This window comes from Erpetoichthys calabaricus, chromosome 17 (assembly GCF_900747795.2).
Source record: "Erpetoichthys calabaricus chromosome 17, fErpCal1.3, whole genome shotgun sequence".
Taxonomy (NCBI): domain Eukaryota; kingdom Metazoa; phylum Chordata; class Cladistia; order Polypteriformes; family Polypteridae; genus Erpetoichthys; species Erpetoichthys calabaricus.
Window position 1 is genome coordinate 7,734,443 of NC_041410.2, and position 15,183 is coordinate 7,749,625.

General features: G+C 41.2%; 1 protein-coding gene across 2 annotated transcripts in view; it reads right to left on the reverse strand.

Moving 5' to 3' along the window:
- evi5l (ecotropic viral integration site 5 like) overlaps positions 1–15,183 on the reverse strand; it is a 213,768-nt gene that overhangs the window by 33,630 nt on the left and 164,955 nt on the right. For both annotated transcript variants that reach the window (XM_051920679.1, XM_051920678.1), the window contains one exon: positions 13,989–14,084. In XM_051920679.1, the coding sequence (XP_051776639.1) occupies positions 13,989–14,084 (96 nt within the window). The remainder of the gene's footprint in view (positions 1–13,988; positions 14,085–15,183) is intronic.

Here is a 15,183-nt window from a genome sequence, read left to right on the forward strand (position 1 = left end):
CCAGGTTAACAGGAAAAGGGGGTGGCCTGGCTGTGGTTTATAGATTTTCCTTGACAATGAAGTAACTCTCTTTTTGAATATACTGCTGTTAAAATGGTTTCCTCCCCTCCTGTACTGCCTTGGGAGGCAGGTCCTTCAGTGCTAAAGCCCCTCAACTCTGGAACTCTCCTCCTCAGTCTCTCCGAGATTGCTCCTGTTTCTACACTTTTAAATCACAACTGAAAACTTTCCTTTTCTACAAACTTTTGTCATCTGTGTAATAATTGTTTTTTTTTTTTTTTTACTCTGTATGTAAAGCGACTTTGGTTTTGTGAAAGGCGCTCAATAAATGTAACCTGTTATTATTTATTATTATTATTAAGTGTAAGGAGATTGACACCAGGATGGATTAACATCCCATTCAGGAATGGCTACTGCGGTAAACTCCAGCACTGCAGCCCAGCATTACACAAAGGTGGGCTTAAGAATTGAACAAATGTTTACTTTAATGAGATGTTCACTCCAAGCACCAATAAACAAGAGTCTTAAAAAAGAGCAAAGATGAAAAAGAATGTCACGTATGTTAATGTTACGATTGAAAACCAAATGTGCATCAAAATACTTTTTTGCTCTCATTAGCATAAATTTGGAACATACAAAACACAATCACACTTTCAAATAAGCCAAGTTCTTTGAAATATTTTAGAAATAACGATGCCAAGATGAATTCAAGTACCGAGTGCCCTTATAAGCCATTCTGCAGCACAGCGACTAGTAAATGTGGTGCTACTGAGAAACAAGAGTGCCCCCTGGTGCTGAAAGTGGTTAGTACACAAAGGCACTCCTGGCAGGTGTCAGTCACTGTTCTATAAAAGTAAACGTGATAACTCTATAATTACAGAAAACATTAAACGGTCCAGGCTGTGGTTTCACATAAAAGTCTTTTAAATTTCAAGGGAGGCTTCAGCATACAGAGACGTCTCACGACGGCAAAAGCATCGCTTATCTGTGAAGGTCAGGAACACGGACGACGATGGCAGCAAACAGAATGAAGACGACTTCAACTTCAGTGCTGACCCGCAAAAACACGTTTTATAACATCTGACAGCTAGCATTTACAAAAGATAAAACGTTAAAAATCTAAGATGGCCTACAGCCTAGTAACCTGGGCAGAGAGTGCCATCTGGCCAGGTCGTTTGATTGTGTCTTGTTGGCATTTCAGTTCAGTGTTGCTCATTCATGGGGTGCAGAAACGAAGAAACTACGCAAAAGCCACACGATCCACAAAGTTAATTAATTTAAAGCAATGAATCTGGGAAGAAATTAACAAGAAAAGAGGCATCTCAAATAATACATTTCAAATAAAAGAAATTGTAAATGGCAGGCAAAGGCACTAAATAAACGTAACAAGAAAGGAGTACAAAAACTCTCAGTATTTAGAAACTGAACGGCTTATACCCAAAAAATGCCTAACACTAGTCGACCCTAAAAAATCTAACTGATCTACTTAATTTAGTTAACTACAAGGTGAACAAACCCAACAAAGAAAACAAATTCCCACAATGCTTCACAAAGCCAGGATCTCAGCCGCGTAAAGGGGCCAAAGCAGAACAGAGAAAATTAAATGTTGCAACCTGATAAATAGTCAGTTGGTCTGCATTCTAATAAAAATGCTCAAGAGAGGTCTTGAAATGCATTTCCGATATCTAAACAGGGTTAAAAGAGCTAGTGTGAGATATCTAGAAACACATTTCAAACGTTTTGAACATCTGAACCATCTGGATGAGAAGAGGCCGTTCAGCCCAACAGAGCTCGCCAGTCCTGTCCACTTCATTCTTCTAAAATAACATCAAGTCGAGTCTGTGGGTCCCTAAAGTCCTGCTGTCCACCACACTACTTGGTCTCTTATTCCAGGTGTCTGTGGTCCTCTGTGTATAGAAAAACTTCCTAATGTTTGTGTGAAGTTCACCATTCATAAGTGTCCAACTGTGTCCCCGTGTTCTTGATGATCTCATTTTAAAGTCACCGTCTCGATCCTCTGAACTGATTCTCTTCATTATTTTAAACACTTCAGTCAGGTCTCGTCTTCATCTCCTGTAAAGGCTCAGCTCTTTTAATCTTTCCACATAACTCATCCCCTGTAGCCCCTGAATCAGCCTAGTCGCTCTTCTCTGGACCTTCTCTAGTGCTGTTATGTCCTTTTGTAGCCTGAAGACAAAAATTGCACACAGGACTCCAGATGAGGCCTCACCAGTGTGTTATAAAGCTTGAGCAGAACCTCCTGTGACTTGTACTCCACACATCAAGGCGCTATACAACCTGACATTCTGTTAGCCTTCTTAATGGCTTCTGAACACTGTCTGCCAGTTGAGAGTGTCAAGTCCAATACGACTCCTAAATCCTTCTCATAAGGTGGACTTTTGATTTTCAGACCTCCCATTATGTATTCTGAAGTCACATTTTGACTTCCTACATATCGTACTTTACATTTACTGACATTCAGTTTCATCCCCTGTAGCCCTGAATCAGCCTCATTGCTCTTCTATGGCCTTTCTCCTGTGCTGCTTTGTCCCTTTTGTAGCCTGGAGACCAAAACTTCACCCAGGACTCCAGATGAGGCCTCACCAGTGTGTTATAAAGCATTAATAGGACTTGTAGTCCACACATCAGATCTCCTCTTCATCTCATTTTGCTTAAACTGAGAAGATTCAGCTCTTCTTATCTTAACTGACCAGACCTCCCATTGGGTATTCAGACCTCACATTTTGATTTCCTACGTGTCGTACTTTACATTTTCTGACATTCAATTTCATCCCCTGAAGCCCTGAATCAGCCTTGTCGCTCTTCTCTGGACCTTCTCTTGTGCTGTTATGTCCTTTTTGTAGCCTGGACACCAAAAGAGCACACAGGACTCCAGATGAGGCCTCACCAGTGTGTTATAAAGCATTAATAGGACTTGTAGTCTACACATCAGGTCTCCTCTTCATCTCCATTTGCTTAAACTGAGAAGGTTCAGCTCTTCTGATCTTTCCTCATAACTCATCAGAACCCCATTGTGTATTCTGACCTCACACTCTGACTTCCTACGTGTCGTACTTTACATTTACTGACATTCAATTTCATCCCCTGTAGCCCCTGAATCAGCCTAGCTACTCTTCTCTGGACTTTCTCTTGTGCTGTTATGTCCTTTTTGTAGCCTGGAGACCAAAACTGCACCCAGGACTCCAGATGAGGCCTCACCAGTGTGTTATAAAGCTTGAGCAGAACCTCCTGTGACTTGTACCTCACACATCAAGGCGCTATATAACCTGACATTCTGTTAGCCTTCTTAATGGCTTGTCTGCCAGTTGATGAGTTCACTACGACTCCTAAATCCTTCTCAGAAGGCGGACTCTCTATTTGCAGACCTCTAACTGTGTATTCAAACCTCACATCTCGACTTCCTACATGTAATATTTTATATTTACTGACATTAAATTTCCTCGTCCTCAAATCTGCCCCACCCTGTCTGCTGTCCAAGTCTCTCTGTCTTTTGTTAGCTTTTGTCGTAGAAGACCAGGGTTAGATGGCATCCTGACCAGGACGCCTTAGTAAATGGAAGGGTGGTGTTATGATTTTGGGGTCCTCAAAGGCCGTCAATGTTTTTTTCCAGCGTTAGGTCTACTTCCAGTGATGCTAGGGGCGTGGCCTCTGAGGTCAGGGCTCGTGTGTAATCAACATGACGGCTTCGAGTGCAAATCCTTATCCAAACTTTACCTTTTTGCTTTTTTCTTGTATGTGCTTTCGGTCTGACCCTTGTGACCACTAGGGGGTGCTGCAGCACCCCAAACCCCAGACACAACCACACAAACCCGAGTCCCAGCTGAAAATCCACATTTTATTATACAAAATACTTTTGTAACACTGAGAAAACACAATTCTCTTTCAGTCTTTCTTCACCTCCACTCCTCCCAGACAAGCTTTGCCCCTTTCCACGCGACTCCAAGCCCCCTGGATGAAGTGGCGTAATCTCATTTATACCAGAACCCGGGCAGGCATCAGGTCTCTGGCAGGGTCTCCCATATACACACCCGCAGGGCATCATGGGAAGTGGAGATCCAATGGGCAACCCTGCAGGGTGTCGTTGAGGAGGAGGTTCCCTCATTTTAGGGAGGGTCCACCTGACCTGGAAGTGCAATGTGGTAGCACAGGAAGTACTCCAGAGTCTGGGATAAAGGAAGTCACACCTCCTCTCTCTCGGGGAGTCAGAGTTATGGGGGCGTGGAGTGAGAGAAGGAAAGAAGAGGGAAAAAGTGAAGGGTTTGTTGCATTTAACAGAGAATAAGAGAGATATTTGTGCAAGAAATCATCTCTTTGCACCCAGGGACTTGTGTTTGGGGGTGCTGGTACGCCCCCCTTCTGGTCACACTATATTTGAGATACAGTATTAGATATCTTTAAATAACCTCCTGTCTGTTCAAAATATCCTAATATGAGTTTCAGATATCTTGATATAAAATTTTAAATATCTCAAATGAACCAGAAAGCCATTTTAAGATACAGGGTGAGGCAGAAAGGACGGACGTTTTTGAAATGGCTAGAACTGGAGTGACAGATGTGCGGTAGGTGGCGTTAGGTTTGCGAAGACTTCGCATTTTTTTATTTTCTTTTTAGTTGAAGCCATGGAGCCGTGGATAATAGAACACCGCGTTTTTGCGTACGACTGTTTTGTCAAGAACAACCAATCTATTACCGCAGTTCAGCGTGAGTTTCGTTGCCATTTCAATATCCACAGAAATAAAGCTGTTCCCGCTAGTAACACTATCCTACGCTGGGTTAAAGCACTTCATACACTAATGAACAAAAGACCGCCGGGGGCTACACGAACGGCACGTACCCCTCAAAATGTGGAAAGCGTATGACTAGCCCTGTTGCGCAGTCCAAGTCGATCTGCTCGGAAGCATTCTTCTGAACTTGGCCTCAGTACTCGTTCGGTAAGGCGTATTTTGCATTTAGACCTGCATTTCCATCCCTACAAATTTGCCGTTGTGCAACAGTTGAAGGCCGGGGGATTACGCACAGCGACTGAACTTAGCACATGAAATGGAAGCAATTTTTGAGCAAAATGACAACCTCATTTTGTTCATGAGTGATGAAGCTCATTTTCATCTCAATGGCTTGGTGAATCAACAGAATTGGCGTTATTGGGCTTCTGAAAATCCAAAAAAATTACACGAGAGACCGCTGCACAGCCCGAAAGTGACGGTTTGGTGCGCTATGGACAAAACTTGCGTCGGTGGTCCTTACTTTTTCGAAGACGATAATGGGAATGCTGTTACCGTGAACTCGGAGCGCTATATCGAGATGATAAACAACTCCTTTTTACCTGAATTACGATGAAAACGTATTCCCATCCGGCGTGTGTGGTTTCAACAGGATGGGGCAACAGCCCACACAGCTAGAGCATCAATGGATGTTATCTGCCCTCTCTTCCCTGGTCACCTCATTTCCAGGTTTGGTGATATTCATTTTCCTCCAATTATATATTTATATTTATATATAATTATATATAATTATATTTCCAATTATAGGGACCTAATCAATGACTTTGTTAAATAGTGCGACTCAAACCACCTACAACTGAACACCAGCAAAACCAAGGAGCTGGTGGTGGATTTTAGGAGGCCCAGACCCCTCATAGACCCCGTGATCATCAAAGGTGACTGTGTGCAGAGGGTGCAGACCTATAAATATCTGGGAGTGCAGCTGGATGATAAATTAGACTGGACTGCCAATACTGATGCTCTGTGCAAGAAAGGACAGAACCGACTATACTTCATTAGAAGGCTGGCGTCCTTCAACATCTGCAATAAGATGCTGCAGATGTTCTATCAGACAGTTGTGGCGAGCGGCCTCTTCTACGTGATTGTGTGCTGGGGAGGCAGCATTAAGAAGAAAGACGCCTCACGCCTGGACAAACTGGTGAGGAAGGCAGGCTCTATTGTTGGCATGGAGCTGGACAGTTTGACATCTGTGGCAGAGCGACGGGCGCTCAGCAGACTCGTGTCAATCATGGAGAATCCACTGCATCCACTGAACAGGATCATCTCCAGACAGAGGAGCAGCTTCAGCGACAGACTGCTGTCACCGTCCTGCTCCACTGACAGACTGAGGAGATCGTTCCTCCACCACACTATGCGACACTTCAATTCCACCCGGGGGGGTAAACGTTAACATTTAACATTATACAACGTTATTGTCTGTTTTTTACCTGCATTATTATCAATCTTTAATTTAATATTGTTTATTGTATCAGTATGCTGCTGCTGGAGAATGTGAATTTCCCATTGGGATTAATAAAGTATCTATCTATCTATCTATCTATCTATCTATCTATCTATCTATCTATCTATCTATCTATCTATCTATCTATCTATCTATCTATCTATCTATCTATCTATCTATCTATCTATCTATCTATCTATCTATCTATCTATCTTCCATAAAAGTGCGCAACATAAATACTGTAATAACCAATCTTAATGCACATAGAAAATCTAGGCAATACGGCATAAACGCCAATAATTTAATTAAAGTTACTACTTTAGATGAACAATGTATTAAAACTGTAAAAACAGATCATAGATTAAATAAAAAATACACGCAGAGGGGCGCTAATAAAAATAACTTAATTCCTGTTCCCTATATCAATAACGCACATAGTATTCATCTCTGCTCCTCCGAAACATTGAATATGGCACTATTAAATATTAGAGCTTTAACTAACAAGACGTTTTTTATCAACGACATTATTAGTTAAAAAAAAATAGATTTTATTGCACTAAGTGAAACGTGGCTTAGCTCAGATGGCGCAGCTGTTTTAATCGAATCTGCGCCTCCGGATTACAGTTTTACTCGTGCTGATCGCCAAGGAAAGAGAGGTGGAGGGCTAGCAAACATTTACTCTAGCAGGTTAAAATGTAAAAATATCAGTTTTGGTAAGTTCAAGTCTTTTGAGTATCTCGCCATTATTATTCAGGGAGATTCTCACGTTCTAGTATTATCCGTGTATAGACCTCCAAAATTCAACGCGTCTTTCTTTGAGGAATTCTCTGACTTGATGTCAATCTTAATTACGAACTATGACGCACTCTTAATAGTCGGCGACTTTAATTTTCATGTAGATAATCAATGTGACCAAAAAGTAAAAGAATTTATGAACCTCCTGGACTCTTTTGATTTGAGACAGCTCGTTAATCAGCCTACACATAAAGCAGGTCATACGTTAGACTTAGTAATTACTAAAGGACTAAAAGTTGATATAAAGCAGGTCATTGATACGGGTCTTTCAGACCATTTTCTTCTACTTTTTAATATAGAAATAATGATAGAAAACACTCATGAGAAGCATATTGTTAAAAAACGCTTCTTTGACTCATCAGCAACTTTAAAACTTTCAAACATTCTAACCAATCAGTCCGTTTATAGTGCCAACTATAATAGCGAGGAGAATGTAAATAGTAAGGTGGAAAGATTTAATACTAAAGTGAGGGCTGCTGTTGACATAGTTGCACCTGAAAAGACAGTTAAAAAATCTTCTAGCATTGTTATACCTTGGAAGACCCAAAGAGTGTCTGATTTAAAGAGAACATGCCGTAGAGCTGAGCGTAAATGGAGGAAGACTAAACTAACTATTGACTATGAGATATTAAAAGTTAAAATAACAGAATACAATAACACAGTCCGTCTTGAGAGGCGCTGCTATTTCTCTAAGATTATAAATAACAATGCTAGTAATCCCAGAGTGTTATTTTCGACAATTGATCATCTGTTAAACCCAGGTAACTCAAAGGAATGCCTCCTAAGTACTTCCAGTAAAACCTGTGAGGCTATCGCTGTATTTTTTCAATCAAAAAATTAATGATATTAGAAATAACATAGTATATCTCCCCAACACTAAGGATCCCCTGAAACCCCAGTACTCCATAATAAATAAATTAGAGTCTTTCACTAGGATAGATTTACCTGATTTACATAAAATAATTTCTCAAATGAAACCATCCACCTGTGCCCTTGACCCAATACCAACAAATTTTTTCAAAGAAGTATCGGGTGTGCTTATTGATAATGTTCTTGACATAGTAAATTCGTCATTAGATACGGGGGTCTTCCCAGACTGTCTTAAGACTGCGGTAGTTAAACCCCTACTTAAGAAAAATAACCTCGACCCCTCTTCTCTTGAAAATTATAGACCCATCTCTAACCTGCCTTTCTTAAGTAAAATTCTAGAGAAGGCAGTCATTATGCAGTTAAATGAGCACCTCAATAAACATGCTATTCTTGATAAATTTCAGTCAGGTTTTAGAACAAATCACAGCACAGAAACTGCACTCGTTAAAGTAGTAAATGACTTGCGGGTAAATGCAGACAGAGGCCATTTATCTGTTCTCATCCTCTTAGATTTGAGTGCCGCATTTGACACTATTGATCATAATATTCTTAAGAATCGCCTTAGTCAATGGGTGGGCCTCTCTGGCAGTGTCTTAAACTGGTTTGAATCCTACCTGGCAGGGAGAAAATTCTTTGTTAGTTGTGGTAATTATAACTCAAAGACACATGATATTCTATATGGTGTTCCACAAGGCTCTATCCTGGGTCCGCTGCTCTTCTCAATCTACATGCTTCCATTAGGTCAGATTATCTCGGGACATAACGTGAGCTACCACAGCTATGCTGATGACACACAGCTGTATTTATCAATAGCACCTGATGACCCCAAATCTCTTGATTCGCTAACACAATGTCTAACCTGTATCTCAGAATGGATGAATAGTAACTTTCTCAAATTAAATAAAGAAAAAACCGAAATCTTAGTGATTGGCAATAATGGATACAATGAGGCTATTAGAAATAAACTGGATGCATTAGGATTAAAAGTCAAATCGGAGGTAAAAAGCTTAGGGGTAACCATTGATTGTAATCTGAATTTTAAATCGCATTTTAATAAAATCACTAGGACAGCATTTTTTCACCTAAGGAACATAGCAAAAGTTAGACCTCTTATATCATCGAAAGATGCAGAGAAATTAGTTCATGCGTTTGTCTTTAGTCGGCTAGATTACTGTAACGCACTCCTCTCAGGACTACCCAAAAAAGACATCAATCGTTTGCAGTTAGTGCAGAATGCGGCTGCTAGAATCCTTACCAGGAAAAGAAAATCCGAACACATTTCTCCAGTTTTGATGTCACTACACTGGTTACCTGTGTCATTCAGAATTGACTTTAAAATTCTGCTTATGGTTTATAAAGCTTTAAATAATCTCGCCCCGTCTTATATATCGGAATGTCTGACACCTTATATTCCAAATCGCAACCTCAGATCCTCAACTGAGTGTCTCCTTAGAACTCCAAGAGCAAAACTTAAAAGAAGTGGTGAGGCGGCCTTCTGCTGTTATGCACCTAAAATCTGGAATAGCCTGCCAGTAGGAATTCGCCAGGCTAATACAGTGGAGCACTTTAAAAAACTACTGAAAACACATTATTTTAACATGGCCTTCTCATAACTTCACTGTAATTTAATCCTGACACTCTGTATATCCAATTCATTATAATAACTATTCATTCAAAATTTGTACTAACCCCTACTCTCTCTTCTGTTTTCTTTTCCGGTGTCCTATTGGTGGTGGCTTGTGCCACCACCATCTACCCAAAGCACCATGATGTTCCAACAATGATGGATGGATTAAAAGCCAGAAGTCTGTATAACCATCAGCATCAAGTGACTCCGTGAGAACCCTAACTACCAAGAGGACTATTTCATTTATGTTAGGTAGAATGCCCAAAGGGGACTGGGCGGTCTCGTGGCCTGGAACCCCTACAGATTTTATTTTTTTCTCCAGCCTTCTGGAGTTTTTTTTTGTTTTTTCTGTCCACCCTGGCCATCGGACCTTACTCCTTTCTATGTTAACTAATGTTGTCTTATTTTAATTTCTTATTTGTCTTTTATTCTTCTTTTCTTCATTATGTAAAGCACTTTGAGCTACTTTTTGTATGAAAATGTGCTATATAAATAAATGTTGTTGTTGTTGTTGTTATCTATCTATCTATCTATCTATCTATCTATCTATCTATCTATCTATCTATCTATCTATCTATCTATCTATCTATCTATCTATCTATCTATCTATCTATCTATCTATCTATCTATCTATCTATCTATCTATCTATCTATCTATCTATCTGAGCATAAGCCCCGTACATTGGAGGAACTGAAGGAAGCCATTCGCGTGGAAGTCGCCCAAATCGACAGAGCGATGTTGAAAAGAGTGGAAACCAACTTCCATGATCGCCTTCAGAAATGCGTCACTGATAACGGACACCACATGGGAGATGTTGTTTTCCACACTTGATTTTGTCAACTGCTATTTCAATATGAACTCCAATCTTTCAATAAATTTCTTTGTAAGAAAAAATTAACAACTTTGTGATTTTGCAAATAACGTCCGTCCTTTCTGCCTCACCCTGTATCAGGAAATGAATTTGAGCCTTAAAACAAACCTTTTAAAAATCTCAAACAAACAAGAGTCATTGTGATGGTCTGTGACATGCGTCTTAACAAGATACCAGTTACAGTTGCAGAATTTGTTTGCATGGTCAGATCTCCAAAATGCACTTGAAGAGATGTGGATTACACTTTAGAGTTAAATTAAAACAAACTCTGTGCACGTTTCGAGACTTCGGACACCTCAGAAGGACTTCTGGGAAACTTGCCTGTGTTTTTTTTTTCCCCCCCTATCGGGGTCTCCTAAAATGATCTCCTAAAATGAATCAGCTGCATTTTTTAAGAGATGTTTGCTACAGTAAGCCAATAACTAACGCTGAAAGAATGTGCAACGTACCCTAAACTGATAATCATCAATGCTCCAGTGTGAGGCGCAACAGATAAGAAGATGAACAAGGAGGCGCAGTCAGCACTTTGGGTGTGCAGTGCTTGTCATCTCAACACCTCGCCCTTTTTTTGTTCCCACACCAAAGAAGCCAAAACCTTTAATGAAATGCAAGCCAAAAGCTCCATTTTTTAGGTTTATAGGGCTCTAAACGTAATGCTACAGTTTTAAATGATCGTCCAGCGGAAGGTAAAAGATAAAGAAATGTGGCCTTTACACGTAGATTAAATTAATAATAAAACACACTTTGGGCCATTCCGGTGGCCTTGTAAGTTCTTTTAAAAATTGCTAAACGCTTCTATAAGCTCAGGGTTAGGGTTACCAGCGTCACTCTGGTTATCACTCTGCAGATTCATTCATGTCAAAGCAGGGTGCCTACATGTTTACTATCATTATTATTATTATTATTATTATTATTAATAATAATAATAATAATAATACTGTGTATTTCACTGGTACCGTCATCTAAAGTGACAAGAAACCTTACAATCGTTCAAAGATATTTTTTTACAGTTTGAGCTGCGGCAGCTGAAATGATCTGCTCGGGGTCACACACTGGGGACAGCAACTGAATTGGCACCCTTGTGGTTTGAAGTCCTGTGCCTTTACCACGGCACACATTTTTTGAGATGGCGATGACCATAAAGTACACTCACTTCACCACAGACACTCTGGTACATGTCTCGCGTCACAGCCATGATTTCTGCATTTTACTTGAAATAGCAGAACAAACCAACAGTGCGTGAAGAGCCTCTCCAACATTGTCTCTAGTGACAGACTCTCTCCAGCTGTACTGCCACCTTCTCCACTCTGTCTGGTCCAGGGTTGGTCCTTTACTGCATTCCTGTTGTCACACACATGCGATTAGTGGGCAGCCAAAGGGCCCAAAAGAGCATGAAAGAACAAAAGATAGGGGATTGGAACAGAGTGCTAACGCCTGACAGACCAACAGAAGAATAACAAAACACTTTCACCTCAAACTCACGTAAATCTAACCCTTTCCGGCTCCCCGTGATGACTTCACTTCTGGTTCCATCTCTCAAAGACGTCACTTCCAGTCTCATTCCGGACACTTCACTTCCGGGTCCCATTCCGATGACTTCACTCCTGGTCCCATCCCGGAAACTTCACTTCTGGTCCCATTCTGATGACTTCACTTCCAGTCCCATTCCGATGACTTCACTTCCAGTCCCATTCCGATGACTTCACTTCCAGTCCCATTCCGATGACTTCACTTCTGGTTCCATCTCTCAAAGACGTCACTTCCAATCTCATTCCGGACACTTCACTTCCAGTCCCATTACGTTGACTTCACTTCTGGGTCCCATTCCGATGACTTCACTTCCGGTCCCATTCCGATGACGTCACTTCCGGTCCCACGCCGATGATGTCACTTCCAGCCCCATCCCGATGACGTCACTTTCTGGTCCCATGTTGATGACGTCACTTTCAGTCCCATTTTGATGATTTCACTTCCAGTTCCAGTCCGATGACGTCACTTCCGGTCCCATGTTGATGACGTCACTTCCGACTCCCGTTGAAGACGACATTTCCTGTCAACTCATTTCCGCTTCCTCCGTGTATCATTTCTTGCCATCATTACGTAAAAGACCCGCGACAACATTTCCGTTTGTCAAATGTCTGTTTTGTCAAATTTTGACCAGTCCTTCACGATTACTCGAAGTTCAACAACATTATACGGGGAATTCCCCCAACCCTGTATCTTTGTTTTCTGTGTTTATATCTTCACACTGTGTATGCTGTCTGAAAAAACATTTAGCTTTTCCTTGAGTTCCAAATCAAAATGGAGGAGCTGAGATAATAAGGTGACACAACTCTTGTTGCGGCCTTCATGAACTGATGTCAATGAGGTGTAGCCAAAGCCTTGAGGTGTGCCTCTGTGACCTGTGAGGTTTACTCCATAATACATTATTTGATGGTAAAACGGGTAATCGAGGCCATACATAAATACAGTTGAAGCCACGCAAACGATCTGACAGGGAGATGGGAAGGGACAAGTGGAGACAACTCAGGGCAGGCCATTAAAAAGTGCTGGTCTGCTCCCTGTTGGGCGAGGGGCTACTGTCTGCTATTTAGAGTTACCCCTACCTAACAACAATGTCACCGGAAGTACCGACACCAAGAATGACGTCACTTCCGGTTCCAGGCCCAGATGACATCACTTCTGGCATTACTCTTTAAATCCACCACTAATTCAGTTCAGCCAATCCATGCACATCAGTGCTTATTTCAAAATCCTTTTTGCAGCCGGGGACAACATACGGGTGGCTGCCCCAAACCTTTCCAGTGTGTTGAGGCTCATTCCTTTACACTGTGTACGTGTAGCTACAGTTTATCTTTCAGTGCTGACACGTTCTAGAGCAAGGATGGGTGGGGATACCGACCGCCTAGCTCGTCTCTTTTTATCTGATGGGGTTGTGTACGTGGTTAGGGAGGTGAGGACATATTTCTGTAGTCATGTGCTGTTTTCTTACGCTTCTCTCATGCAATAGCAAAGTACAATCCATAAAAATAAATGATGATACTGTAATAAGTGTATATGTTTAATATGTCACTATGCTCTGCACACATATTTTATAAATCTGCTTTTCTTTCTACTCACATGTACAGCTAACACAAAGCCAGATTTAGCACACAGGAGTTCACCATATAAGAACTGCTAGGCAAGCATTAGAAAACAAAACAGGGACAACTGTGAAATGGCAAATTTTTCCAGACCTAAACCCTATTGAGTATCTTTGGGGCCTCCTGAAACGGAAGGTGGAGGAGCGCCAGGTCTCTAACATCCACCAGCTCCGTGATGTCGTCATGGAGGTGTGGAAGAGGATTCCTCAGTGCTTTGTGAACAACGCCTGTTAAGGTGTTTTCATGCAGTGCCACCACCGGGCATATCGATCACAGCAAAACCTTGTATCGGCTCACCACCACATCACACTTGACTGAGGATTTCCTGTGGTATGGTTAGGATTTCACAGTTTTGCACAATTTATAAAAACCTAATGTAACCCTTGAAATTCTGCAATGAACAAAATCCACTTGGCCGTCAGGACGTTCGGCTCTCACCTCAGTCTTGAGCTCCTCAATCTGATCCTTCAGCTGCTGGATGTATTGGCTCGAGTCGGAGTTGTTGAGCTGCCCCTGAATCCTTCCCTCTTCCTTCTTCTCACAGGTAAAACACATAAAAAACAAAAAAACATCAACTTTTACTGATCTGAACCTCAAACAATACTTCCTTATTTCAGTTTAGTAGCAGTAGCCAGACATTTACTTCATCTTCACAATAAATACAGTAAACAATCCTTTTTTGTTACCAATAGTCATGAACAAAAATTTCTTTCAATTTTACTTTAACAGTATGGCAGCCATTACTAACAAACAAGATACACCTGTGCTAATCTGTGGAAACAAATTACTGATTGTTTGGAATAAACGTCTCTACATTTTTAAATCAGCAAAATGTGTTCATCTTCTTACATGGTGGCATTTATATATAAACTAGACAAAGAGCCCGTTTCGACAACGTAAGATGAAATGGGCACGAGTGGAATAGTAAGAAGTATAAGCACCACAAACCTGATATAGGTGTATTGAATGAATGCGTAATTAGGCCTCGAGCTGTAGTAGAAATCGCCTTTCAGGCCTCTAGAGCTTTAATCGAAGTTGCCTTTCTCTTTGAATTTTCGTGGCCATAAATCCGCCGCCTGCCGCGATGTTGGTCTCGTAAGGTTTTTCCGGCAGCTGCGCATTCAGCTTTGGACGGACGTGAGTGAGTGAGTAGGCTGGCGAATTATATATAAGATGATTTGGATAGGAGTACAAGTTTAAAAGATGGCTAACTTTGGAGATGACACCATGCTTGATGGATTGGCAAATAATCTGAAATCTGTTGATCCATCACAGAAGGACTTGGGCAGCAGAGAGGGCTGGGCATATAATAATAATAATAATAATAATTCATTACATTTATATAGTGCTTTTCTCAGTACTCAAAGCGCTATCCACACAGGGAGGAACCGGGAAGCGAACCCACAATCTTCCACAGTCTCATTACTGCAAAGCAGCAGCACTACCACTGTGCCACCTGTGAGGACAAATGAAATTGAATGCCAGCAAATGTAAAGAATTACACATAGGAAGTGAAAATGTGAGGTCTGAATACACAATGGGAGGACTCAAAATCATAGGAGTAGTAGTGGACTTGACAAGATGAACTGTCAGACAGGGTGCAGAAAACATTAAGAAGGCAAACAGAATGTCA